Below are 27798 nucleotides of genomic sequence, written 5' to 3'. Positions count from 1 at the left end.
TCACTATTATTCTACAATTTAGAAAATAGTAAAAATAAAGAAAAACCCTTGAATGAGTAGGTGTGTCCAAACTTTTGACTGGCACTGTATGTATGCACGTTTTTTATGTATGTTTGTGTGTACTGTTTGTGTGTGTATATGTATGTATATGAGTATATGTGTGTTTGTGTGTATGTGTGTGTGTGTGTGTTTGTCTGCATCTGTCTGTGTTGCCTTCAGCTCCTGCAGTCCGCCCACAGCCTCTCTTGTCTTTTTAAAGTTGTGAAGGTCAGTCAGTCCAGTCGGTCAAGTTGGTCAATTCAGTCAGTCAGGGTAGATGAGGAACCCAGAGAAGGTGCTGTATTTGTTGGTGTTTCCTCCATGGACCTTCCCCCCGTCCAGCTGTACACACACCTCGTCCCCCACGTCTAGATGCAGGATCACACTGTTAGACGCATAGTCATAGTTCTGGTCCGCATCCTGGGCGATGGCACTGGCCCTCACCTGTCACACACACACACACAGACACACAGACAGACAGACAGACAGACAGACAGACAGACAGACAGACAGACAGACAGACAGACAGACAGACAGACAGACAGACAGACAGACAGACAGACAGACAGACAGACAGACAGACAGACAGACAGACAGACAGACAGACAGACAGACAGACAGACAGACAGACAGACAGACAGACAGACAGACAGACAGACAGACAGACAGACAGACAGACAGACAGACAGACAGAGCAAATGTCATGTGTTGAAACCACCAAGGTTATAGCTTTACAATAGGCAAACCCCTCCTGCTTTGTAATAGTAACTGCATTCATGCATTTGTGTCTCCGTGTCCACACGAGTAAACCCAATTAAATGTGTTAAGAAACAAGTAAAGATCCACTGCCTGCGGGTCAATACAGACTGAGCTCCCCACCAGCATGCAAATGGAAGGAGGCTCAGACTGGGCCGGACACAGTGGATGCATCCCAAATATCTCCCTATTAGTGCACTATAGGCCCTGGTCAAAAGTGGTGCACTATAAAGGAAATAGGGTGCCATTTGGGACACAGCGAGACACTCAATACCATGCACATTGAGCTCTGCTATTAGCGCTAGGGCATTTACATCATAAGCAGCAGGTCAACAGCTGCTGGGGGAAGATACTGTTGCTGTTTCTAGACCTGACTGCCTGACTTCCTGACTTCCATCCCTGTAGACCAGTGGTCACCAACCAGATCGATCGCCAAACATTTCATTAGTTTGATACTAGCCTACGTGAGATTTAATAACTTTTAAAATCATGACCTGAGAGAGACTGTTTTGATTGAGTTCATGTCTAAGTTTTCATTCAGCACTGTCAAAACTGTTTTTATTCAACACTATTACAAAATATAAAACGCGCTTCTCCCTACTTCCACTCGTGCTGCAGCTACAATGAATGAGTAGCCAGATGTAGGCTATTAATAGCCCTGCGTTTTTATTATTATTAGCATTTTGTCATGTTCAGTTGAAATCGGAAGTTTACATACACCTTAGCCAAATTCATTTGAACTCAGTTTTTCACCATTTCTGACATTTAATCCAAGTACAAATTCCCTGTCTTAGGTCATTTAGGATCACCACTTTATTTTAAGAATGTGAAATGTCAGAATAATTGTAGAGAGAATGATTTATTTCAGCTTTTATTTATTTCATCACATTCCCAGTGGGTCAGAAGTTTACATACACTCAATTAGTATTTGGTAGCATTGCCTTTAAATTGTTTAACTTTGGTCCAATGTTTCAGGTAGCCTTCCACAAGCTTCCCACAATAAGTTGGATGAATTTTGGCCCATTTCTCCTGACAGAGCTGGTGTAACTGAGTCAGGTTTGTAGGCCTCCTTCCTTGCACACGCTTTTTCAGTTCTGCCCACAGATTTTCTATGGGATTGAGGTCAGGGTTTTGTGATGGCCACTCCAATACCTTGACTGTATTGTCCTTAAGCCATTTTGACACAACTTTGGAAGTATGCTTGGGGTCATTGTCCATTTGGAAGACCCATATGCGACCAAGCTTTAACTTCCTGACTGATGTCTTGAGATGTTGCTTCAATATATCCACATAATTTTCCTACCTCATGATAGGTCATGATAGGTCAAAGTTTGGCATCTTTCTAGAGCCCCGACCTTCTGACTTGAAGATCACTGACGTCACGATTTGACCTAGTTTACTTTCTTCAAGTTCCCAGTTGTCTTGAAAGTATCATGACCATCCGATGCAGGTAGCATCAAATCCAGTGAAATAAGAATGCAAATTATTTCAATTTATGCTCAGCTGTGCCTCACAAGTGCTACACCAATTTACCTATTTTGTTATCAAAGCTGTAGTTTTTAAATCTAATATGGTCTGAGAAGAACAATATTGTCAGGCCAATTATATAGTTAATATGCTGTGATCATGTATTAGGCCTACTGCCCAAACCTCCTACAGAACCGTTTTTATTAGGTTCATGTCATTTTATGTCATGTTTCAATTCTGAGCGGTAGATTTCAGCTTGCTTTTTGACTGCGAAAGTGATCTTCACTCAGAAAAGGATGGTGGCCACTGCTGTAGACTACCCATTGTCCCCTGTGAACACCTCTTCCTCATCTAATTCTACACTAGCCACAATCAGCCTTCTGCTTCATTACACAGGTCTGAGAGCCACATCCACAGTAACAGCAGCTCTCTGATGACCAATAACAGGGTGTGTGATCAGCTCTGCGTCCTCTGATGACCAATAACAGGGTGTGTGATCAGCTCTGCGTCCTCTGAGGACCAATAACAGGGTGTGTGATCAGCTCTGCGTCCTCTGAGGACCAATAACAGGGTGTGTGATCAGCTCTGCGTCCTCTGATGACCAATAACAGGGTGTGTGATCAGCTCTGCGTCCTCTGAGGACCAATAACAGGGTGTGTGATCAGCTCTGCGTCCTCTGAGGACCAATAACAGGGTGTGTGATCAGCTCTGCGTCCTCTGAGGACCAATAACAGGGTTTGTGATCAGCTCTGCGTCCTCTGAGGACCAATAACAGGGTGTGTGATCAGCTCTGCGTCCTCTGAGGACCAATAACAGGGTGTGTGATCAGCTCTGCGTCCTCTGAGGACCAATAACAGGGTGTGTGATCAGCTCTGCGTCCTCTGAGGACCAATAACAGGGTGTGTGATCAGCTCTGCGTCCTCTGAGGACCAATAACAGGGTGTGTGATCAGCTCTGCGTCCTCTGAGGACCAATAACTGGGTGTGTGATCAGCTCTGCGTCCTCTGAGGACCAATAACAGGGTGTGTGATCAGCTCTGCGTCCTCTGAGGACCAATAACAGGGTGTGTGATCAGCTCTGCGTCCTCTGAGGACCAATAACAGGGTGTGTGATCAGCTCTGCGTCCTCTGAGGACCAATAACAGGGTGTGATCAGCTCTGCGTCCTCTGCTAAACAATAACAGACAATATGGTTGTGATTGAGGAAGAGGTCAGAGGTTAGATCCCAATCAATCCGTCTGTTTATCCAGTGCAGTCTGTACAAGGACCTGTCAGATAGTCGGGCAGCACTAACCAACCAGGTGATGTCATACTCTGACGGAAAGCTACACAATTACAGTCTTAAAAAAGAGGAGTGAGTATGTAAGATTTATATCTCAACTCCATAGACATACTGTCTGTCTGGCGTCAGTGGCCTAACTGACCTTGTATCTATCTGTCAGGCTTCATGTCTAGGCAGCCACGGTGTGAGTGCTGAGCATAGACCACTCAATCTCTGTCAGCCCCCCAGACGACCGACGCATATCTCCAAGACACGACAGGCACAGAGTATGATCTGCAGCTCAACTAACTTCATGTCACTCAATCACGCTACTTTACTGTGCCATTGGTAACACTTTACATAAATCTGACAAGTATAATAATGCTTTATAAGCATGTATGAGCCCTTATGTCCTTCTCCCCAACAAGGTGCATTCTGATATATATAAATGCTAAGTACATTGCTGACTAATCATTAGAAAGTAAGCCTTGTCTAAGCCAGAATGGCCCTTTGAGCCTTACCCACAATCCATCTCGTTAATGCTGAGTGCCAAGCAGAGAGGCACCGGGTCCCACTTTGGTATGACTCAACACGGGATTGAACCCCCAACGTTCCAATCTCAAGGTGGCCCTCTAACAAAAGAACACTGATTCCTGAACACTGGTCCCACATTCTGTGTAAGTCACACTCAACAGACCATGTCATCGTATTAACAGGCTTGTTGAGAGGGGCTGTTGTGTAAGTTTGAAAGGGTTTTTGTCCACCCGTTCTAACAGTGTGTTGCTCTGTGGGCAGTCAGAGGGACACAATAAAGGAAAGATAGTCCATCATACAGTGAGCAAGGGGAATGGAGGACCAGAGAAAAACTAAACATGACCGACATGCAAAACCTCACAAAGCATGACGGTAAAAGGATGACAAAACAAGACAAGTTGGTCAACAGAGAAACAGAAAGGAAGAGGAACAGGGAGAGAGAGGGAGAGAGAGAGAGAGAGGGAGAGGGATAGGGAGAGAGAGGGAGAGAGAGAGAGAGAGAGAGAGAGAGAGAGAGAGAGAGGAGAGAGAGAGGAGAGAGAGAGAGAGAGAGAGAGAGAGAGAGAGAGAGAGAGAGAGAGAGAGAGAGAGAGAGAGAGAGAGAGAGAGAGAGAGAGAGAGAGAGAGAGAGAGAGAGAGAGAGAGAGAGAGAGAGGAGGAGAGGGAGAGGGAGAGGAGAGGGAGAGAGAGAGAGGGAGAGATCAGTGGACGAGAGGAGAGGAAGATAGATGTGTTAATGGAGGTTGGTAGACAGTGGGCTGAGGGACGAGGCAATAGGGAGGTGAGTGTTGTGAGGGCCAGACTGAGATAACACCACAAGACAGATATATAGACACCCACACACTGAACATGTCACAATGTCCAGACAAGTGCATAAGACATTAGAGAGAGAACAAGAGAATGGCTCTAAACATTGCCTAGACGTTGCATTTGTGTACTAATTATCGATGTCTGTTTGAATTAGGTGAAATCGGTATACTAATTAATGAATCCAAAGACTGGGATGTGATTCCTCCAGGGGATAGTTGTGTCAGTTTTAGTGGTAGATTTCCTTATTGCTGTTAGGGGACATGACGTGTGGTTGAAGTTAGAGGTTATGGTGGTGACATGGTGCTGTCAGGTTATGATATGGTTATGATGGTGACAGCAGTGTTTTCTCTGTTATTGCCATTTAAAGAAATAAAGATTTGCTATTTAACATTCTACCACATTTGCAATTGCCTTATCTATGCTAATGCAGCTATGTTTTATAATAGATCATGGAGCTGTAATATGTCATGCTGTACTTGTTAAATGCAACATGTCCCCTAACCCCTAATTTTTCTGGTCCGAAATCCTTCCCTGCTCAGCAAGCACATAACGATCTGAGAACCATGTATCTTAGATCTGGTGATAGCTTGGATCTGGTGAGACATGATCTGGTGAGAGCGTGGATCTGGTGAGACATGATCTGGTGAGACATGATCTGGTGAGAGCGTGGATCTGGTGAGACATGATCTGGTGAGACATGATCTGTGGATGGATCTGGTGAGACACAATCTGATGGATCTGGTGAGACATGATCTGGTGAGACATGATCTGGTGATCTGGTGAGACATGATCTGGTGAGACATGATCTGATGAGAGCGTGGATCTGGTGAGACATGATCTGGTGATGGATCTGGTGAGACATGATCTGGTGAGAGCGTGGATCTGGTGAGACATGATCTGGTGAGACATGATCTGGTGAGAGCGTGGATCTGGTGAGACATGATCTGGTGAGACATGATCTGGTGAGAGCGTGGATCTGGTGAGACATGATCTGGTGAGAGCGTGGATCTGGTGAGACATGATCTGGTGAGAGCGTGGATCTGGTGAGACATGATCTGGTGAGAGCGTGGATCTGGTGAGAAATGATCTGGTGAGAGCGTGGATCTGGTGAGAAATGATCTGGTGAGAGCGTGGATCTGATGAGAGTGTGGATCTGGTGAGAGCGTGGTTGCCCTATGGTTATTTTGCATACAACCGTCCCACAACTTTCTGGGAATGGTGCAGGATATCCAACTAGCGCTTAAGAAACATCTGTGGAGAGTTCAGTACTTCAGCATAACGTTTTCTGCAGGTTTCCTCATGCTTCTATTCAAAAAGTCATGTTCTTGGAACATTAAGAAAACTTTCCATAAAAACCATGAGAAAACCTTAGTAACATTCAAAGAACATCCTACGAATGTTATTTTTAAAAACATACACACTGACTGTACAAAAAATTAGGAAGACCCGCTCTTTCCATGCCATAGACTCATCAGGTGGATCCAGCCAACATGACACAACTTATTGATGTCATTGTAATCAACATGGTCCAGTGTAGATGAAGGTGAGATCAGGTTAAAGAGCCAACCTTGACACAACTGTGGGATGGATTGTGTCAACATGGTCCCATTCAGAGGAGAATCCAGCCAACATGACACAACTGCCTTTGGGAAGCATTGGTAGAATGGTGCCAGGCACCCAAAGGAAGAACTGCAGCCAACTGACACAACTGTGGGAAGCCCTCATTGTATCAAGAATGGTCCACCACCCAAAGGAGATCCAGCCAACATGACACAACTGTGGGAAGCATTGTACTCAACATGGACCACCACCCAAAGGAGATCCAGCCAACATGACACAACTGTGGCATTGGAGTCAACATGGACCAGCAACCCTGTGGAACGCTTTCGATACCTTGTAGAAAGGGAAATAAAGTCCATGCCGTGACAAATTGAGGCAACGGTGGGTGCAACTCAATATTAGGAAGGTGTTCCTAATGTTTTGTACATTCTATTCTCAGTGTCAAAACTCTCTCTATCCTCTATCTTGTTAAGTGTGTTCACACCTGATCATAATGAGTGCTCGTTTCTTTGAAATGGGTGTTTAAGAAGACTAAAATACACAGCTTTGTACAAGTGAAAAAACTCCATTCTTGTAGTGCAGTGGACTAATTCCATGGATAGCGAACAGAAGGTCATATGTTCAAATCTCACTGATGCCGTGCAAAATTCAAATTGAAATAAATGTGTTTACATGATTGATGCCTAAGCAATTTAGTGCTTGTAGTTCAAAACAGTTCATCCAAACTAATCTGGTAGTGTTATTAAAAGTCTTATTGGAAACATGTTCTCAGAATGTTATTTAATTACCTCCAAATACCCGATCATTTCTGTTCTCAAAACCTTAATAAAACGCCCCAGGAAAACTGTGAGGCAACCAGAGTAAAACGTTCCCAGAACCTTCCTGCAACCTAAAAATTAACGTTCCCAGAACAGGCAAAATGTTAACTTCCGTTCAGTTTTACCGGTCAAGAAACGTATAGCTTTGTTCCCAGACCCAATGGGAAACCAAAAAGGTACACTCCGACAACTTCCAAGGAACCAAATGTGCCAGCTGGGTGGTTCCTTGAGTTTTGTCATAAACAAGGAATACCAATGATATGTATGATATATCACTGTCGTGACACAACTGGTATGTAAGGGATGCCCGCTGACGCCCTGTACATTATCTGGAAGTGGTGTGGACGATGTGCATATTATATAAAATGTTCAAAGTGGACAAATGGAGATTATACTGCCTTCATTGCCTCAGATTTAATCTTTCCCTGGGTCTTTTTAACCAGTAATTTATACTCTTTTAACAGATCACATGAAAGTGGTTTCACACGGCCACTCTGTAATGACCAGAACCTGTATTAACTCCAGAAAGAAGTGACATGGTGTGCTTCCCAAATAGCACCCTATTCCCTACATAGTGTACTAATTTTGACCACAGCCGTATGGGCCCTGGCTTAAAGTAGTGCACTATAAAGGGAATAGGGTGTTATTTGGGGTCCAGACATGGACATGGTAGAGCTGCTGAAGTGTATTATAATTAGCCTTTAGGGTATTGTAGCTAAGGAAGCTCTGACTCTGGCTGTACTCTGTGCTTCTCTCCTTATAATGGATTTCACATGTGAGCTCAAATCGCTGGGTTTTCTGTAGAAATTGATATAACCTGTGATTTAACCTGTATTTCATACTTCGAGACAACTAACAAAAGAGTTAATGATTATGTAATATAAATCTCTCAAAATAGACGTATTTTGATCTTTCTAGCCATAGTAATTACATACATACCAAACATTAGGAACACCTTCCGAATATTGAGTTTCACCTCAAGCTTTTGTCCTCAGAACAGCCTCAATTCGTCTCTACAAGGTATCGAAAGCGTTTCACAGGGATGCTGGCCCATGTTGACTCCAATGCTTCTCACAGTTGTGTCAAGTTGGCTGGATGTCCTTTGGGTGGATGACCATTCTTGATACACACAGGAAACTGTTGAGTGTGAAAAACCCAAAAGCGTTGCAGTTCTTGACACAAACCTGTGCACAAAGGCACGTTTCACCCTCTGAATGGTATACATACAAAATCAATGTCTCAGTTGTCTCAAAGTTTAAAAATCCTCCTTAACCTGTTTCAGCGCCTCTTCAACCACAGGAGGCTGAAGAAATTTTGCGTGTCACCTAAAACCCTCACAAACTTCTACAGATGCACAATCGAGAGCATCCTGTCAGGCTGTATCACCGCCTGGTACGGCAACTGCACTGCCCTCAACCACAAGGCTCTCCAGAGGGTAGTGCGGGGGCAAAATACCTGCCCTACAGCACCCGATGTCAAAGGAAGGCCAAAAAGAAATCATCAAGGACAACAACCACCCTAGCCACTGCCTGTTCACCCCGCTATCATCTCTCTATCTCTCTCTCTATCTCCCCCCTCCCACCTGTCTTGCCTTGCCATGTGCGGCAGAAAGAGAGAGAGTTTAAGAGCTACTTTTCTATTGTCTTCCCTCTAAGAGGTCAGTATATCACAACCAATGAATCCTGTCAGTTTTATTACCAGTGAACCAAGGCACCATAAATAAAAAGAGGACTTTGTATACCCTCACATCTCCCTGCCGGTCTCACAGAATAGCCGTGCTTGATCAGTTTATTACCCTAGCCCCACCTCCCGAATAGCTACTGACTTGCTCCCGAGTGGCGCAGCAGTCTAATGCACTGCATCTCAGAGCAAGAGGCATCACTGCAGTCCCTGGTTCAAATCCAGGCTGCATCACATCTGTTCTGATCGTGACTCCCATATGGCGGTGTACAATTGGCTGGGGTAGGCTCTCATTGTAAATAAGAATTTGCTCTTAACTGACTTGCTTAGTTAAAATAAAAGTTCATTTAAAAAAAAATCCCTCTGCCCCTTCTTTTTTCAGATTCTCATTTCATCTATCCTTGTCTGTCTCAGTCTCCTCCCTCCCTCCCTCCCAGGCCCGTTTACCAGAAGCCCTGTAATGAAAGGGCCAGGGCTAGCCAGAGACAAGAGAGACAGCCCCAGGCTCTATGCTGGCCCCCAGGGGCCTTCTTTCTCCTCACAGCCCCAGGATCAGCTCAGTGTGGCGGCCACACATGGAGGAGCTCATTCCCCCTCCCCTGGCCATCTCTATCTCCCTGTTGATCTCTCTTTTTCTTGTCTTGTCTCTCTCTCTCTTCTCTCTCTCTCTCTCTCTCTCTCTCTCTCTCTCTCTCTCTCTCTCTCTCTCTCTCCCCTCTCTCTCTCTCTCTCTCTCTCTCTCTCTCTCTCTCTCTCTTCTCTCTTCTCTTCTCTCTCTTTATTGGCTCTCTCTGTGTTTCTCTCTTTCTCTCTCAATTCAATTCAATTCAAAGAGGATTTATTGGCATGGGAAACGTGTTTACATTGCCAAAAACAAGACATTTCAAGTGTTATATTATGAGCTATGTACAGTATTTTAGTAATGAAATGAGTAATGAAATTAGTAATATTGGTGGTATTAAATGTTGTTATTGGTGGTATTACATGTTGTTATTGGTGGTATTAAATCTTGTTATTGGTGGTATTAAATGTTGTTATTGGTGGTATTAAATGTTGTTATTGGTGGTATTAAATGTTGTTATTGGTGGTATTAAATGTTGTTATTGGTGGTATTAAATGTTGTTATTGGTGGTATTAAATGTTGTTATTGGTGGTATTAAATGTTGTTATTGGTGGTATTAAATGTTGTTATTGGTGGTATTAAATGTTGTTATTGGTGGTATTAAATGTTGTTATTAGTGGTATTAAATGTTGTTATTGGTGGTATTAAATGTTGTTATTGGTGGTATTAAATGTTGTTATTGGTGGTATTAAATGTTGTTATTAGTGGTATTAAATGTTGTTATTGGTGGTTTAAATGTTGTTATTGGTTATTAAATGTTGTTATTGGTGGTATTAAATGTTGTTATTGGTGGTATTAAATGTTGTTATTGGTGGTATTAAATGTTGTTATTAGTGGTATTAAATGTTGTTATTGGTGGTATTAAATGTTGTTATTGGTGGTATTAAATGTTGTTATTGGTGGTATTAAATGCTGTTATTGGTGGTATTAAATGTTGTTATTGGTGGTATTAAATGTTGTTATTGGTGGTATTAAATGTTGTTATTGGTGGTATTAAATGTTGTTATTGGTGGTATTAAATGTTGTTATTGGTGGTATTAAATGTTGTTATTAGTGGTATTAAATGTTGTTATTGGTGGTATTAAATGTAGTTTGTGCTCCACTGGTTGTCCTTTTCTCATGGAAACGGGCCACAGATCTTGCTGCAGTGTTTGCACACTGTGGTACTTCGCCTAACAGATATGGGAGTTTAGCAATGTTTCATTTGTTTTCATATTCTTTGTGGGTCTCTGCGATCTGTGGGAAATATGTGTCTCTAATGTGGTCAAACATTTGGCAGGAGGTTAGGAAGTGCAGCTCAGTTTCACTTCATTTTGTGGGCAGTGAGCACATAGCCTGTCTTCTATTGAGAGCCAGGTCTGCCTACGGCAAGGCAAAGCAATGCTTACTGAGTCTCTACATAGTCAAGAATATTCTTAATTTTGGGTCAGTCACAGTGGTCAGGTGTTCTGCCACTGTGTCCTCTCTGCTTAGGGCCAAATAGCATTCTAGTTTGCTCTGGTTGTTGTTTGATTCTTTCTAGTGTGTCAAATAATTATATTTTTGCTTTCTCATAATTTGGTTGGGTCTAATTGTGTTGCTGTCCTGGGGCTCTGTGGAGTCTGTTTGTGTTCGTGTTTGTCTTTGTGAACAGAGCCCCAGAACCACCTAGGTGAGGGGACTTTTCTCTAGGTTTGTCTCTCTGTAGGTGAGGGGACTTTTCTCTAGGTTTGTCTCTCTGTAGGTGAGGGGACTTTTCTCTAGGTTTGTCTCTCTGTAGGTGAGGGGACTTTTCTCTAGGTTTGTCTCTCTGTAGGTGAGGGGACTTTTCTCTAGGTTTGTCTCTCTGTAGGTGAGGGGACTTTTCTCTAGGTTTGTCTCTCTGTAGGTGAGGGGACTTTTCTCTAGGTTTGTCTCTCTGTAGGTGAGGGGACTTTTCTCTAGGTTTGTCTCTCTGTAGGTGAGGGGACTTTTCTCTAGGTTTGTCTCTCTGTAGGTGAGGGACTTTTCTCTAGGTTTGTCTCTCTGTAGGTGAGGGGACTTTTCTCTAGGTTTGTCTCTCTGTAGGTGAGGGACTTTTCTCTAGGTTTGTCTCTCTGTAGGTGAGGGACTTTTCTCTAGGTTTGTCTCTCTGTAGGTGAGGGACTTTTCTCTAGGTTTGTCTCTCTGTAGGTGAGGGGACTTTTCTCTAGGTTTGTCTCTCTGTAGGTGAGGGACTTTTCTCTAGGTTTGTCTCTCTGTAGGTGAGGGGACTTTTCTCTAGGTTTGTCTCTCTGTAGGTGAGGGGACTTTTCTCTAGGTTTGTCTCTCTGTAGGTGAGGGGACTTTTCTCTAGGTTTGTCTCTCTGTAGGTGAGGGGACTTTTCTCTAGGTTTGTCTCTCTGTAGGTGAGGGGACTTTTCTCTAGGTTTGTCTCTCTGTAGGTGAGGGGACTTTTCTCTAGGTTTGTCTCTCTGTAGGTGAGGGGACTTTTCTCTAGGTTTGTCTCTCTGTAGGTGAGGGGACTTTTCTCTAGGTTTGTCTCTCTGTAGGTGAGGGGACTTTTCTCTAGGTTTGTCTCTCTGTAGGTGAGGGGACTTTTCTCTAGGTTTGTCTCTCTGTAGGTGAGGGGACTTTTCTCTAGGTTTGTCTCTCTGTAGGTGAGGGGACTTTTCTCTAGGTTTGTCTCTCTGTAGGTGAGGGGACTTTTCTCTAGGTTTGTCTCTCTGTAGGTGAGGGGACTTTTCTCTAGGTTTGTCTCTCTGTAGGTGAGGGTTTTGTGGTGGAATGTGCATCGCTCCTTTTACGTGGTTGTAGAATTGAACAGCTCTTTTCTGGATGTTGATAACTATCTGGTATAGTCCTAATTCTGCTCTGAATGCATTGTTTGGGATTTTGCGAATTCTTGATTGGTGAGTGGACTCCAGACCTCATAACAATAGAGAGCAAAGGGTTTTTATAACTTATTGAAGTATTTTTACACAGATCCTATTTGAGGAGTGAGTTTTATGTTCCTTTTGATGTCTTAGAAGGCCCTACTTGCCTTGTCTCTTAGATCTGGAACGAACTACAAAAATCTCTGAAACTGGAAACACTTATCTCCCTCAATAGCTTTAAGCACCAGCTGTCAGAGCAGCTCACAGATTACTGCACCTGTACATAGCCCACCTATAATTTAGCCCAAACAACTACCTCTTTCCCTACTGTATTTATTTATTTATTTTGCTCCTTTGCACCCCATTATTTTTATTTCTACTTTACACATTCTTCCACTGCAAATCTACCATTCCAGTGTTTTACTTGCTATATTGTATTTACTTTGCCACCATGGCCTTTTTTTTTGCCTTTACCTCCCTTCTCACCTCATTTGCTCACATCGTATATAGACTTGTTTCTACTGTATTATTGTCTGTGTGTTTGTTTTACTCCATGTGTAACTCTGTGTTGTTGTATGTGTCGAACTGCTTTGCTTTATCTTGGCCAGGTCGCAATTGTAAATGAGAACTTGTTCTCAACTTGCCTATCTGGATTAAATAAAGGTGTTCTCAACTTGCCTATCTGGATTAAATAAAGGTGTTCTCAACTTGCCTATCTGGATTAAATAAAGGTGTTCTCAACTTGCCTATCTGGATTAAATAAAGGTGTTCTCAACTTGCCTATCTGGATTAAATAAAGGTGTTCTCAACTTGCCTATCTGGATTAAATAAAGGTGTTCTCAACTTGCCTATCTGGATTAAATAAAGGTGTTCTCAACTTGCCTATCTGGATTAAATAAAGGTGTTCTCAACTTGCCTATCTGGATTAAATAAAGGTGTTCTCAACTTGCCTACCTGGTTAAATAAAGGTGAAATAAAACATTTGTTCACAGCCTTGTGGAAGTTACCAGTGGTGTTAATGTTGAGGCCGAGGTAGAGGTATAGTTCTTTGTGTGCGATAGGGCAACGGTGTCTAGATTGAATTTGTATTTGTTGTACTGGATATTGGAACTTTTTTGGAACACCATTATTTTTGTCTTACTGAGATTCACCGTCAGAGTCCAAGTCTGACAGTAGGCCTGTAGGCCCTCCTTGGTTGGGGACAGAAGCACCAAACAGTGCTGTGGCCACCCTTTCTGTGCTCTCAGGTCGTTTGTGCCTGTGTGAACTATTACGTGGCTGGGTGAGCCTAGTTGGTCATCAGATAACAGGTGAGGGCGCGCTGACTATTTGGGCACCAGAGTTTAGCCGCTGTGTGTTTGCGGAAAACTTCATTTTCTTGTATTTATTTCCCATTCGAGTCCATAAGGAGTACAATCTGTGGCTTTTGTGTGTCCTCGGTGGGTGTCGAGGGGTTTTCATGGGGCTGCTAGGAGGGAGTCATTTGTCTGTTCTGCTGTGGTCAGGATCTGGTGTGGGCTGTTCTGCTGGCTTCTCTGGGGGAGTGGCCAGCTCTTTCATGGGTTGTTCTGCTGGCTTCTCTGGGGGAGTGGCCAGCTCTTTCATGGACTGTTCTGCTGGCTTCTCTGGGGGAGTGGCCAGCTCTTTCATGGGTTGTTCTGCTGGCTTCTCTGGGGGAGTGGCCAGCTCTTTCATGGGTTGTTCTGCTGGCTTCTCTGGGGAGTGGCCAGCTCTTTCATGGGTTGTTCTGCTGGCTTCTCTGGGGAGTGGCCAGCTCTTTCATGGGTTGTTCTGCTGGCTTCTCTGGGGAGTGGCCAGCTCTTTCATGGGTTGTTCTGCTGGCTTCTCTGGGGAGTGGCCAGCTCTTTCATGGGTTGTTCTGCTGGCTTCTCTGGGGGAGTGGCCAGCTCTTTCATGGGTTGTTCTGCTGGCTTCTCTGGGGAGTGGCAGCTCTTTCATGGACTGTTCTGTTGGCTTCTCTGGGGAGTGGCCAGCTCTTTCATGGGTTGTTCTGCTGGCTTCTCTGGGGAGTGGCCAGCTCTTTCATGGGTTGTTCTGCTGGCTTCTCTGGGGAGTGGCCAGCTCTTTCATGGGTTGTTCTGCTGGCTTCTCTGGGGAGTGGCCAGCTCTTTCATGGGTGTTCTGCTGGCTTCTCTGGGGAGTGGCCAGCTCTTTCATGGGTTGTTCTGCTGGCTTCTCTGGGGGAGTGGCCAGCTCTTTCATGGACTGTTCTGCTGGCTTCTCTGGGGGAGTGGCCAGCTCTTTCATGGGTTGTTCTGCTGGCTTCTCTGGGGGAGTGGCCAGCTCTTTCATGGGTTGTTCTGCTGGCTTCTCTGGGGGAGTGGCCAGCTCTTTCATGGGTTGTTCTGATCTCTTTCTATTGCACCATCTCAGTCCCCACCTTCACATTTATCTCCTTCATAATCCTACCATGCCTCCCTCACATATCTCTGTCTCTCTGTTCACCATTACGAGCAAAAATAGCAGACTTACATTAATAAACCTTCAACATATTGGAGCGATATTGCTACATTTACATTTACATTACATTTAAGTCATTTAGCAGACGCTCTTATCCAGAGCGACTTACAAATTGCATTCACCTTATGACATCCAGTAGAACAGTCACTTTACAATAGTGCATCTAAATCTTAAAGGGGGGTGAGAAGGATTACTTATCCTATCCTAGGTATTCCTTAAAGAGGTGGGGTTTCAGGTGTCTCCGGAAGGTGGTGATTGACTCCGCTGTCCTGGCGTCGTGAGGGAGTTTGTTCCACCATTGGGGGCCAGAGCAGCGAACAGTTTTGACTGGGCTGAGCGGGAACTGTACTTCCTCAGTGGTAGGGAGGCGAGCAGGCCAGAGGTGGATGAACGCAGTGCCCTTGTTTGGGTGTAGGGCCTGATCAGAGCCTGGAGGTACTGAGGTGCCGTTCCCCTCACAGCTCCGTAGGCAAGCACCATGGTCTTGTAGCGGATGCGAGCTTCAACTGGAAGCCAGTGGAGAGAGCGGAGGAGCGGGGTGACGTGAGAGAACTTGGGAAGGTTGAACACCAGACGGGCTGCGGCGTTCTGGATGAGTTGTAGGGGTTTAATGGCACAGGCAGGAGCCCAGCCAACAGCGAGTTGCAGTAATCCAGACGGGAGATGACAAGTGCCTGGATTAGGACCTGCGCCGCTTCCTGTGTGAGGCAGGGTCGTACTCTGCGGATGTTGTAGAGCATGAACCTACAGGAACGGGCCACCGCCTTGATGTTAGTTGAGAACGACAGGGTGTTGTCCAGGATCACGCCAAGGTTCTTAGTGTTCTCGGAGGAGGACACAATGGAGTTGTCAACCGTGATGGCGAGATCATGGAACGGGCAGTCCTTCCCGGGAGGAAGAGCAGCTCCGTCTTGCCGAGGTTCAGCTTGAGGTGGTGATCCGTCATCCACACTGATATGTCTGCCAGACATGCAGAGATGCGATTCGCCACCTGGTCATCAGAAGGGGAAAGGAGAAGATTAATTGTGTGTCGTCTGCATAGCAATGATAGGAGAGACCATGTGAGGTTATGACAGAGCCAAGTGACTTGGTGTATAGCGAGAATAGGAGAGGGCCTAGAACAGAGCCCTGGGGACACCAGTGGTGAGAGCGCGTGGTGAGGAGACAGATTCTCGCCACGCCACCTGGTAGGAGCGACCTGTCAGGTAGGACGCAATCCAAGCGTGGGCCGCGCCGGAGATGCCCAACTCGGAGAGGGTGGAGAGGAGGATCTGATGGTTCACAGTATCGAAGGCAGCCGATAGGTCTAGAAGGATGAGAGCAGAGGAGAGAGAGTTAGCTTTAGCAGTGCGGAGCGCCTCCGTGATACAGAGAAGAGCAGTCTCAGTTGAATGACTAGTCTTGAAACCTGACTGATTTGGATCAAGAAGGTCATTCTGAGAGATAGCGGGAGAGCTGGCCAAGGACGGCACGTTCAAGAGTTTTGGAGAGAAAAGAAAGAAGGGATACTGGTCTGTAGTTGTTGACATCGGAGGGATCGAGTGTAGGTTTTTTTTTCAGAAGGGGTGCAACTCTCGCTCTCTTGAAGACGGAAGGGACGTAGCCAGCGGTCAGGGATGAGTTGATGAGCGAGGTGAGGTAAGGGAGAAGGTCTCCGGAAATGGTCTGGAGAAGAGAGGAGGGGATAGGGTCAAGCGGGCAGGTTGTTGGGCGGCCGGCCGTCACAAGACGCGAGATTTCATCTGGAGAGAGAGGGAGAAAGAGGTCAGAGCACAGGGTAGGGCAGTGTGAGCAGAACCAGCGGTGCCGTTTGACTTAGCAAATGAGGATCGGATGTCGTCGACCTTCTTTTCAAAATGGTTGACGAAGTCATCTGCAGAGAGGGGGGAGGGGGAGGAGGATTCAGGAGGGAGGAGAAGGTGGCAAAGAGCTTCCTAGGGTTAGAGGCAGATGCTTGGAATTTAGAGTGGTAGAAAATGGCTTTAGCAGCAGAGACAGAGGAGGAAAATGTAGAGAGGAGGGAGTGAAAGGATGCCAGGTCCGCAGGGGGAGAGTTTTCCTCCATTTCCGCTCGGCTGCCCGGAGCCCTGTTCTGTGAGCTCGCAATGAGTCGTCGAGCCACGGGGCGGGAGGGGAGGACCGTGCCGGCCTGGAGGATAGGGGACTTAGAGAGTCAAAGGATGCAGAAAGGGAGGAGAGGAGGGTTGAGGAGGCAGAATCAGGAGATAGGTTGGAGAAGGTTTGAGCAGAGGGAAGAGATGATAGGATGGAAGAGGAGAGAGTAGCGGGGGAGAGAGAGCGAAGGTTGGGACGGCGCGATACCATCCGAGTAGGGGCAGTGTGGGAGGTGTTGGATGAGAGCGAGAGGGAAAAGGATACAAGGTAGTGGTCGGAGACTTGGAGGGGAGTTGCAATGAGGTTAGTGGAAGAACAGCATCTAGTAAAGATGAGGTCGAGCGTATTGCCTGCCTTGTGAGTAGGGGGAAGGTGAGAGGGTGAGGTCAAAAGAGGAGAGGAGTGGAAAGAAGGAGGCAGAGAGGAATGAGTCAAAGGTAGACGTGGGGAGGTTAAAGTCGCCCAGCACTGTGAGAGGTGAGCCGTCCTCAGGAAAGGAGCTTATCAAGGTATCAAGCTCATTGATGAACTCTCCGAGGGAACCTGGAGGGCGATAAATGATAAGGATGTTAAGCTTGAAAGGGCTGGTAACTGTGACAGCATGGAATTCAAAGGAGGCGATAGACAGATGGGTAAGGGGAGAAAGAGCGAATGACCACTTGGGAGAGATGAGGATCCCGGTGCCACCACCCCGCTGACCAGAAGCTCTCGGGTGTGCGAGAACACGTGGGCGGACGAAGAGAGAGCAGTAGGAGTAGCAGTGTTGTCTGTGGTGATCCATGTTTCCGTCAGTGCCAAGAAGTCGAGGGACTGGAGGGAGGCATAGGCTGAGATGTACTCTGCCTTGTTGGCCGCAGATCGGCAGTTCCAGAGGCTACCGGAGACCTGGAACTCCACGTGGGTCGTGCGCGCTGGGAACACCAGACTAGTGTGGCCGCGGCCACGCGGTGTGGAGCGTTTGTATGGTCTGTGCAGAGAGGAGAGAACAGGGATAGACAGACACATAGTTGACAGGCTACAGAAGAGGCTACGCTAATGCAAAGGCGATTGAATGACAAGTGGACTATACGTCTCGAATGTTCAGAAAGTTAAGCTCACGTAGCAAGAATCTTATTGACTAAAATGATTAAAATGATACAGTACTGCTGAAGTAGGCTAGCTGGCAGTGGCTGCGTTGTTGACACTACACTAATCAAGTCGTTCCGTTGAGTGTAATAGTTTCTGCAGTGCTGCTATTCGGGGCTAGCTGGCTAGCTAGCAGTGTTGTTTACGTTACGCTTGCGTAAAAGAACGACAATAGCTGGCTAGCTAACCTAGAAAATCGCTCTAGACTACACAATTATCTTTGATACAAAGACGGCTATGTAGCTAGCTGTGTAGCTAGCTACGATCAAACAAATCAAACCGTTGTACTGTAATGAAATGAAATGAAAATGTGATACTACCTGTGAATGCGACCGGGTTGTTGAGTCCTATTCGGTAGACGTTGGCTAGCTGTCGGCTAGCTGTTGGCTAGCTGTCGGCTAGCTGTTGGCTAGCTGTTGGCTAGCTGTCGGCTAGCTGTTGGCTAGCTGTTGGCTAGCTAGCAGAGTCTCCTACGTTAAGGACGACAAATAGCTGGCTAGCTAACCTCGGTAAATTAAGATAATCACTCTAAGACTACACATTCTAAACTACACAATTATCTTGGATACGAAGACAGCAAAGACAGCTATGTAGCTAGCTAACACTACACTAATCAAGTCGTTCAGTTGAGTGTAATAGTTACTACAGTGCTGCTAATCGGTGGGCGTTTGCTAGCTGGCTAGCTGCTGGGCAAATAGCAGTGAAGACTACGTTAGGACGACGAAATACGATAATTATGCAATTATCTTTGATACAAAGACGGCTATGTAGCTAGCTAAGAAGAAATTGCTAAGATTAGACAAATCAAACCGTTGTACTATAATGAAATGTAATGAAAAAGTTATACTACCTGCGGAGCGAAGTGCCGATGCGACCGCTCGCTCCAACCCGGACGCTTCCGGGTCCGGGTTGGAGCGAGCCCCTGCTCCCAACAATGCATAATGTTAAATACCTTATAAAATAATATAGTAGTGTTGGATACTCCTTCTTTGTGTTTTAGGGGAAATCAAAAGTGGCCAAGTGCCAACGTTTCTAACTGCAGCCTTCCTTCCGACTATGCCTGAGGGGAAAAGCACTCTGCCCAAAATAATGAGGGGGGTGACATATGCTGTCTGTCAATGGGAAGTCACAGCAACACCAGATGCTAATGTGATATTGGCTTGTCACTACAGGATGTCTAGCAGAATGACAAGCTAACCTTTAGAGATGACAATCAATTATTGTTATTGTTGTTGCTTATACACTATATATATATATATATATATATATATATATATATATATATATATATATATATATATATATATATATATATATATATATATACTGCCAGCCAACTTGACACAACTGTGGGGAGCATGAAAGTCAACATGGACCAGCATCCCCTTGGAACGCTTTTGGCACATGGTAGAGTCCATGCCCTGATGAATTGATCCTGTTCTGAGGCCAAAAGGGGGGGGGGGTTCTTTAGGTGTTCTTATTCTTCATTTTTATAACTGTAAGGGCACCATAGCCATAGCTCCATAGAACCCCCACACACACACAGACACAGACACAGACACACACACACACACACCTGCTTAATCAATCTACCTTAGAGTGGACACTGGACAGCCACACAGGGATTAACTGAACCTCACCCTGGCTGGCTGGCTGGCTGTCGACTCCGTGACCTGAATCTCATTTAGAAACAACTACCATATGGACACTGAGTCACTGACCAGAGCATGTAAAATAACTGAGGCATTGATAGATTTACAAATTCCTTAGCAACTGTCTGGAAACAGAAGCCCTGTTTATACCTGCCGCCAAAATGCATCCTTGGTCCTGATCTTTTCCACATTCTGATTGTGCCCACATTTTCAGATTTGCATCTAAACATGGTATTAAAATGTTTCTCTTATCTGTTCACTGTGCCCACACTGTGACCAGATTTCCAGGTCCCTCCCTGTATGAAAATTATTTGACACACATTCTTTAAAAATAATATTCCTTTTTAAAATGTTAAGTCACATATTGATGTGATAGTTAAATGGTGGCACTTTGTCAAGGATTTTACAAGGCGGGAAAATGATGATTAACCGGTTTCACTGTCCAGATCCGTCTACATTTGTAAGATATCCAGACACAATGTGTGCCTGACTATCTCCGGAGTTGGTCGGGAGGGTTTGATCAGAATCAGATCAGAATCTGTTTTTTGATCGTCAACACTTGTCTACAAATGTGGGCCAAATCAGAATGAAGACACAATCAGGACAAAGACATATGTTAGCACCAGGAATAAATGATGAGTAATGAGTTGTAATTCTAATGCAGCACCAAGGGAGAAGCAGTTGACCTGGGTCTCTCTGTGAGGTTAAATCATTTACTTCAGTGAAACTCTAATTAATGGACAATCAATGGACAAGAAGGAGAGGAGGTAGAGGGGAGCATGAGTGGAGAAGGGGGGTAGAGGGGAGTATGAGTGGAGGAGAAGGGAGGTAGAGGGGAGTATGAGTGGAGAAGGGGGGTAGAGGGGAGTATGAGTGGAGAAGTGGGGTAGAGGGGAGTATGAGTGGAGAAGGGGGTAGAGGGGAGTATGAGTGGAGAAGGGGGTAGAGGGGAGTATTAGTGGAGGAGAAGGGGGGTAGAGGGGAGTATGAGTGGAGAAGGGGGTAGAGGGGAGTATGAGTGGAGAAGGGAGGTAGAGAGGAGTATGAGTGGAGAAGAGGGGTAGAGGGGAGTATGAGTGGAGAAGGGAGGTAGAGGGGAGTATGAGTGGAGAAGGGGGGTAGAGGGGAGTATGAGTGGAGAAGGGAGGTAGAGGGGAGTATGAGTGGAGGAGAAGGGGGTAGAGGGGAGTATGAGTGGAGAGAAGGGGGTAGAGGGGAGTATGAGTGGAGGAGAAGGGGGGTAGAGGGGAGTATGAGTGGAGAAGGGAGGTAGAGGGGAGTATGAGTGGAGAAGGGAGGTAGAGGGGAGTATGAGTGGAGAAGGGAGGTAGAGGGGAGTATGAGTGGAGGAGAAGGGGGGTAGAGGGGAGTATGAGTGGAGAAGGGAGGTAGAGGGGAGTATGAGTGGAGGAGAAGGGGGTAGAGGGGAGTATGAGTGGAGAAGGGAGGTAGAGGGGAGTATGAGTGGAGAAGGGAGGTAGAGGGGAGTATGAGTGGAGAAGGGAGGTAGAGGGGAGTATGAGTGGAGGAGAAGAGGGTAGAGGGGAGTATGAGTGGAGAAGGGAGGTAGAGGGGAGTATGAGTGGAGAAGGGGGGTAGAGGGGAGTATGAGTGGAGAAGGGAGGTAGGGGGAGTATGAGGGAGGAGAAGGGGGTAGAGGGGAGTATGAGTGGAGAAGGGGGTAGAGGGGAGTATGAGTGGAGAAGGGGGTAGAGGGGAGTATGAGTGGAGAAGGGAGGTAGAGAGGTGTATGAGGGTGGAGAAGAGGGATAGAGGGGAGTATGAGTGAAGAAAGGGAGGTAGAGGGGAGTATGAGTGGAGAAGGGGGTAGAGGGGAGTATGAGTGGAGAAGGGCGGTAGAGGGGAGTATGAGTGGAGAAGGGGGGTAGAGGGGAGTATGAGTGGAGGAGAAGGGAGGTAGAGGGGAGTATGAGTGGAGGAGAAGGGGGTAGAGGGGAGTATGAGTGGAGAAGGGAGGGGAGTATAGAGGGGAGTATGAGTGGAGAAGGGGGGAGAAGGGGGTAGAGGGGAGTATGAGTGGAGAAGGGGGTAGAGGGGAGTATGAGTGGAGAAGGGGGTAGAGGGGAGTATGAGTGGAGAAGGGAGGTAGAGAGGAGTATGAGTGGAGAAGAGGGATAGAGGGGAGTATGAGTGGAGAAGGGAGGTAGAGGGGAGTATGAGTGGAGAAGGGGGTAGAGGGGAGTATGAGTGGAGAAGGGAGGTAGAGGGGAGTATGAGTGGAGAAGGGGGGTAGAGGGGAGTATGAGTGGAGAAGGGAGGTAGAGGGGAGTATGAGTGGAGGAGAAGGGGGGTAGAGGGGAGTATGAGTGGAGAAGGAGGTAGAGGGGAGTATGAGTGGAGGAGAAGGGGGTAGAGGGGAGTATGAGTGGAGGAGAAGGGGGTAGAGGGGAGTATGAGTGGAGAAGGGGGGTAGAGGGGAGTATGAGTGGAGAAGGGAGGTAGAGGGGAGTATGAGTGGAGAAGGGAGGTAGAGGGGAGTATGAGTGGAGAAGGGAGGTAGAGGGGAGTATGAGTGGAGAAGGGAGGTAGAGGGGAGTATGAGTGGAGGAGAGGGGGGGTAGAGGGGAGTAGAGTGGGGAAGGGGGGTAGAGGGGAGTATGAGTGGAGGAGAAGGGGGGTAGAGGGGAGTATGAGTGGAGAAGGGAGGTAGAGGGGAGTATGAGTGGAGGAGAAGGGGGGTAGAGGGGAGTATGAGTGGAGGAGAAGGGGGGTAGAGGGGAGTATGAGTGGAGAAGGGGGGTAGATGGGAGTATGAGTGGAGGAGAAGGGGGGTAGAGGGGAGTATGAGTGGAGGAGAAGGGGGGTAGAGGGGAGTATGAGTGGAGAAGGGAGGTAGGGGGAGAATGAGTGGAGGAGAAGGGGGGTAGAGGGGAGTATGGGTGGAGAAGGGGGTAGAGGGGAGTATGAGTGGAGAAGGGAGGTAGAGGGGAGTATGAGTGGAGGAGAAGGGGGGTAGAGGGAAGTGGGGCATTTGGGAGTAGAGGGTGGTAGAGGAATGAGAGGGAGGTAGAGGGGGAAGTGGGGATATGGGGGGAGAGTTATTTCAGGGGATCTAATCTAAGAGTTATGAATGATTTAATGGAATGATGAGATGACTGGAATGACAATATAGGATGACACAAAGCAGAAGCCAGGTAGGTGTCTTAAATATCATGTGTTAGCTCTTTCTGAGTTTGCTAAACACAAATACAGGATTTGGACACATTTAAAGATTAATAAGATTTAGATCACCTTATTAATCAATTGTACACAAGGTCCAACTGAAGTTTGACATCCACTTTATCCCAGCGCCTTAAAAAGACACACAGAGGACTGAATGGTAACTTGTCAGTGTGGTGACTGATGAATTCAGATGAAAACATAGTTGTGTTAAAGTCCTCAAATTAAAGTGATTTATCCTAACCCTCTTCTTTTCCTCTTCCCCCCAATCAGCCCCTCTGTCTTTAATTAGTACCAGGGGAAAGAGAGAATGAGGGACCGATGGATGATTGGCCTGTCAGTTTCTCTTTCATTATTTATCTACAGTATCTATCTGAGGTGACACGCTGTGTCCCAAATGGCACCCTATTCCCTTTATAGTGCACTACTTTAGGGCTCATAGAGTTCTGGTCAAAAGTAGTGCACTATGTAGGGAATAAGGTGCCATTTGGGATACAACCCTGGTGTATAATACCTACTAATTAGACGGCAGCATACTGCCACTCGTCATTTGGCTATGACTGGTGGGAATGCAAATATTAGTAGCTGTGATTTTAAAGTGTGAAGCATCACTTCTCCCTGATGATGGAACATATTTTCTTCAATCTATATTTTGCTACCGTGTTGCTGCTGCCCACAGATGCAGAGGAATGTGATGTGAATTAAAAGGGACAAATGTTGTATAGCGAAGGTGAAAGTGAGAATCAGAGGCAGTGGTGTAGTGGTGTCTGGAGAAGTGGGTATACTCTAAATGTTGTATAGCGAAGGTGAAAGTGAGAATCAGAGGCAGTGGTGCAGTGGTGTCTGGAGAAGGGGGTATACTCTAAATGTTTTATAGCGAAGGGGTATACAAATGTTGTATAGCGAAGGTGAAAGTGAGAATCAGAGGCAGTGGTGTAGTGGTGTCTGGAGAAGGGGGTATACTCTAAATGTTTTTTACATTTTTCCAAATGGCCTGAAGGAACGGCTCCCTGTGTGAAACATTTTGTGAGAAACAGTGACAATGATAAACCCTGTATCGGTCTTTCACAGTCAAGCCAAGCCAAGCTGAACTGTGCAAGTGGGCTAACAGTAGGCCTACTGAAACAGATAAATTAGTCACACTTTTTTTGTAGAAAAACAACAAAACAGAATTTTCGAAGTCCACAACAATATGGTTCAACCTTTATTTAACTAGGCAAGACAGTTAAGAACAAAATCTTATTTACAATGACAGCCAACCAGGGAACAGTGGGTAAACTGCCTTGATCAGGGGCAGAACGGCAGATTTTTACCTTGTCAGCTTGGGGACTTCAATCCAGCAACCTTTCGGTTACTGGCCCAACGCTCTAACCACTAAGCTACCTGCCACCCCAAAGAGTAGTTTCCTGACTGGGAATTGAACACGAGCCGTGGCGTTGAGCGTGCCGTATCCTAACCACTAGCTTTTGAGGTCTGGGAAAAACCTTTGAAATGTTGTGCAGGCACCTAGCACTCTTGTTTGGTTAGCAGTGTTTATGTAGCACATGAGATTAATGGATTAATGTAAATAATCATGATATAATTCTGCCAGTTAAGCATAGACTACTTGGTAGCTAATTAACATGTAATTAAAGTTCTGGGGAAGACCTTTCCATCTACCAGAATATGGTTAGGTCTATCATTAGCATTGCTATATTTTTCCTGATCCTTACTTGTTTGAAACATGGATGCTTTACTTCATATTACAAGGCAAGTCTTACCTTGCTTCAAAGTAGCCTATAGCCAAAATCCCACCATTGAAATGTGAAGGCAATTTATTTTAAAGACTTACATGCGTTCTCCAGGTTCTAAAGTTTTTCTTTCACTGTCGAGCAGCCAGAGGTATTATTGAAGCAACGATAGTCAGTAGGTCTCCCCTCTATTTTTTTTTTCACCTTTATTTAACCAGGTAGGCCAGTTGAGAACAAGTTCTCATTTACAACTGCGACCTGGCCAAGATAAAGCAACGGGTGGGTGCTGCTATGATGACCAGTGAGCTGAGATAAGGCGGGGCTTTACATAGCAAGCAAAGACTTATAGATGACCTGGAGCCAGTGGGTTTGGCGACGAATATGAAGTGAGGGCCAGCCGACGTGAGCATACAGGTCGCAGTGGTGGGTAGTATTTGGTGCTTTGCTGACAAAACAGATGGCACTGTGATAGACTGCATCCAATTTGCTGAGTAGAGTGTTGGAGGCTATTTTGTAAATGACATCACGAAGTCAAGGATCGGTAGGATAGTCAGTTTTACAACGGTATGTTTGGCAGCATGAGTGAAGGAGGCTTTGTTGTGAAATAGGAAGCCGATTCTAGATTTAATTTTGAATTGGAGATGCTTAATGTGAGTCTGGAAGGAGAGGTTACAGTCTAACCAGACACCTAGGTATTTGTAGTTGTCCACATATTCTAAGTCAGAACTGTCCAGAGTAGTGATGCTGGACGGGCGGGCAGGTGCGGGTAGCGATCAGTTGAAGAGCATGCATTTAGTTTTACTTGCATTTAAGAGCAGTTGGAGGCCACGGAAGGAGAGTTGTATGGCATTGAAGCTCATCTGGAGGTTAGTTAACACAGTGTCCAAAGAAGGGCCAGTATACAGAATGGTGTCGTCTGCGTAGAGGTGTATCAGAGAATCACCAGCAGAATCACCAACATCTCTAACGGATATTTCCATCTCTGTACATGAAGCCGCTTGTATGTGCAGTAGAACAGTGTTTTCCCGCAAATTGTATTTTGGAACATTTATGTGCATATTGCTGCACGGAAAATGTGAAGAAACAATAGTTGATTAGCCCCATTAGTTAATATGGCGTATACCTCCACTACATAACTTTGATATGCATTGTGGGGAGTATATGCAATGCCCACTGAAAAATAAGCGGGTACATGGCGTATACCTGCGTACAGGGTTGGGGAGTAATCGATTACATGTAATCAGTTAAATGTAATCAGATTTTTGTTTTGTTTTACGTTAACTGTAATCAGTTACGTTGCCAGCAAAATCTTGTAATCAGATTACAAATTATTTTGAAAAACTAGATGATTACTTACTACTTAAAAATGTAGAAAAAATATATATTATGACACCTTTCTGCTTTCTCAATTAAAAGAAAGTTTAAGTTTGTTCCACCTGAGCGAGTCACAAGACAGAGACCACTATGATAACACACCAAATGCATTTGATGGATATTTTTTGTCTTCTTCTAATGCCTCTTAAGGGAGAAAGTAATCAGATTACATTACTGAGTTTGGATATCCAAACATTACGTTACTGATTACAATTTTGGACAGGTAACTAGTAACTGTAACGGATTGCATTTAGAAAGTAACTTACCCAACTCTGGCTGTGTGTACCCTCCACTACACCACTGCTCAGAGGTGAGGGTCAATGAAAGTGTTGTTTGAACAAACACACAGACACAAACACACAGACACATACACACAGACACACACACACACGAACAAACACATACACATATACATACACACACTCTCTCTCCTACCTGTCCGTTCTTTTTCAGGTCAGCCCACATGCTGGTCCCATCTCCGCCCCTCATCAGAACATGGTAGGTGAAGAAGTAGATACCAGGTAGAGGACAGGTGAACTTCCCAGTACTTGGCTCATAGTAGTTCCCTACATTGGTTACCACATCATCAAACTTCAACACCTCGCTGCCCTCGTGCTGTTTCCTTAGCCCTGCATAAAAGGCGATTTTGGGGCTGTAGGAGGGGAAGTAACCGTTAGGTCCAGGGCCAAGAGGCCCCTGTGGCCCTGGCTTGCCTGATTCCCCAGGGGGTCCTCGGGCGCCTGGAGGACCAGGGATCCCAGGGACCCCGCGGTACCCTGTTTTCTTCCGCCCGGGATATTCCGGTTGAGGGGACATGGCTGTCAGCTCCTGGCCTGGTTGGGCAGTACTATATGTGTCGCAGACCATTCTGCAGCTTCCCAGCATCTCATAATGGGTCCCCTCACCGCCACTTCCTTGGCTAGCTCCTCCCCCTTTCATGGTGTGAACCAATAGGGGGATGGCTATCAGGAGGAGTAGAACCATGGCCACGCCCATGGCGGCTCCAATGGCACGCTTCCGACGGCTGAACCGAGAAGCGGCCAGGGTCAGAAAGTCCTCCTCCCCCTTAGACGGAATAGTGCCGGATGCCAGGGTGGACTATAGATACACAGAATAGGAAAGACTGGAAGGAAGGTATGGAGAGGTTTGGTTGCTGTATGTCTGTGGTGCTCTCAGACTAGGTCAACAGGTGTCAGCAGCCAAGAGAGAAGGGTCCGTTGAGACAACATGAGTAGAATGTGGGAGAGAAAAGGAAGATGGCAGAAGGAGAGAAGGGAAGAGAGGAACAACAGGAGAGAGGGGGATGATGAAGGGAAATGGATGGGGAGGGAGCAGGATTTCACTCTTTAAAACCTGCAGTCAGTGTTCAGACAACTCTATGTTGTGGTTTAAAACCTGCAGTCAGTGTTCAGACAACTCTATGTTGTGGTTTAAAACCTGCAGTCAGTGTTCAGACAACTCTATGTTGAGGTTTAAAACCTGCAGTCAGTGTTCAGACAACTCTATGTTGAGGTTTAAAACCTGCAGTCAGTGTTCAGACAACTCTATGTTGAGGTTTAAAACCTGCAGTCAGTGTTCAGACAACTCTATGTTGTGGTTTAAAACCTGCAGTCAGTGTTCAGACAACTCTATGTTGTGGTTTAAAACCTGCAGTCAGTGTTCAGACAACTCTATGTTGAGGTTTAAAACCTGCAGTCAGTGTTCAGACAACTCTATGTTGAGGTTTAAAACCTGCAGTCAGTGTTCAGACAACTCTATGTT

The 27798-nt window shown here is 45.9% G+C and overlaps 1 protein-coding gene across 1 annotated transcript; it reads right to left on the bottom strand.

The window, feature by feature from the left end:
- Nucleotides 1-114: 114 nt before the first annotated feature.
- On the bottom strand, nt 115-27033 carry LOC118360375 (complement C1q-like protein 4). The gene is made up of 2 exons (XM_035739640.2): nt 26473-27033; nt 115-483 (listed from the first exon to the last, which is right to left on the bottom strand). Exons 1-2 carry the CDS (start codon nt 27031-27033, stop codon nt 304-306), a joined length of 741 nt encoding a protein of 246 aa, XP_035595533.1. The 3' UTR covers nt 115-303.
- Nucleotides 27034-27798: the final 765 nt, after the last annotated feature.

This window comes from Oncorhynchus keta, chromosome 28 (assembly GCF_023373465.1).
Source record: "Oncorhynchus keta strain PuntledgeMale-10-30-2019 chromosome 28, Oket_V2, whole genome shotgun sequence".
NCBI classification, from domain to species: Eukaryota; Metazoa; Chordata; class Actinopteri; order Salmoniformes; family Salmonidae; genus Oncorhynchus; species Oncorhynchus keta.
Note: the sequence above shows the minus strand (reverse complement) of the source record. Positions and strands in the feature narration are given on the sequence as shown.

Excerpts from the sequence above, each read along its gene's own strand:
- LOC118360375 (XM_035739640.2), bottom strand. The coding sequence starts at position 27,033 with ATGGGCGTGGCCATGGTTCTACTCCTCCTGATAGCCATCCCCCTATTG. Across the intron at positions 484-26,472 it reads ACCTGAAAAAGAACGGACAG|GTGAGGGCCAGTGCCATCGC; the intron begins GTAGGAGAGAGA and ends TGTGTGTGACAG.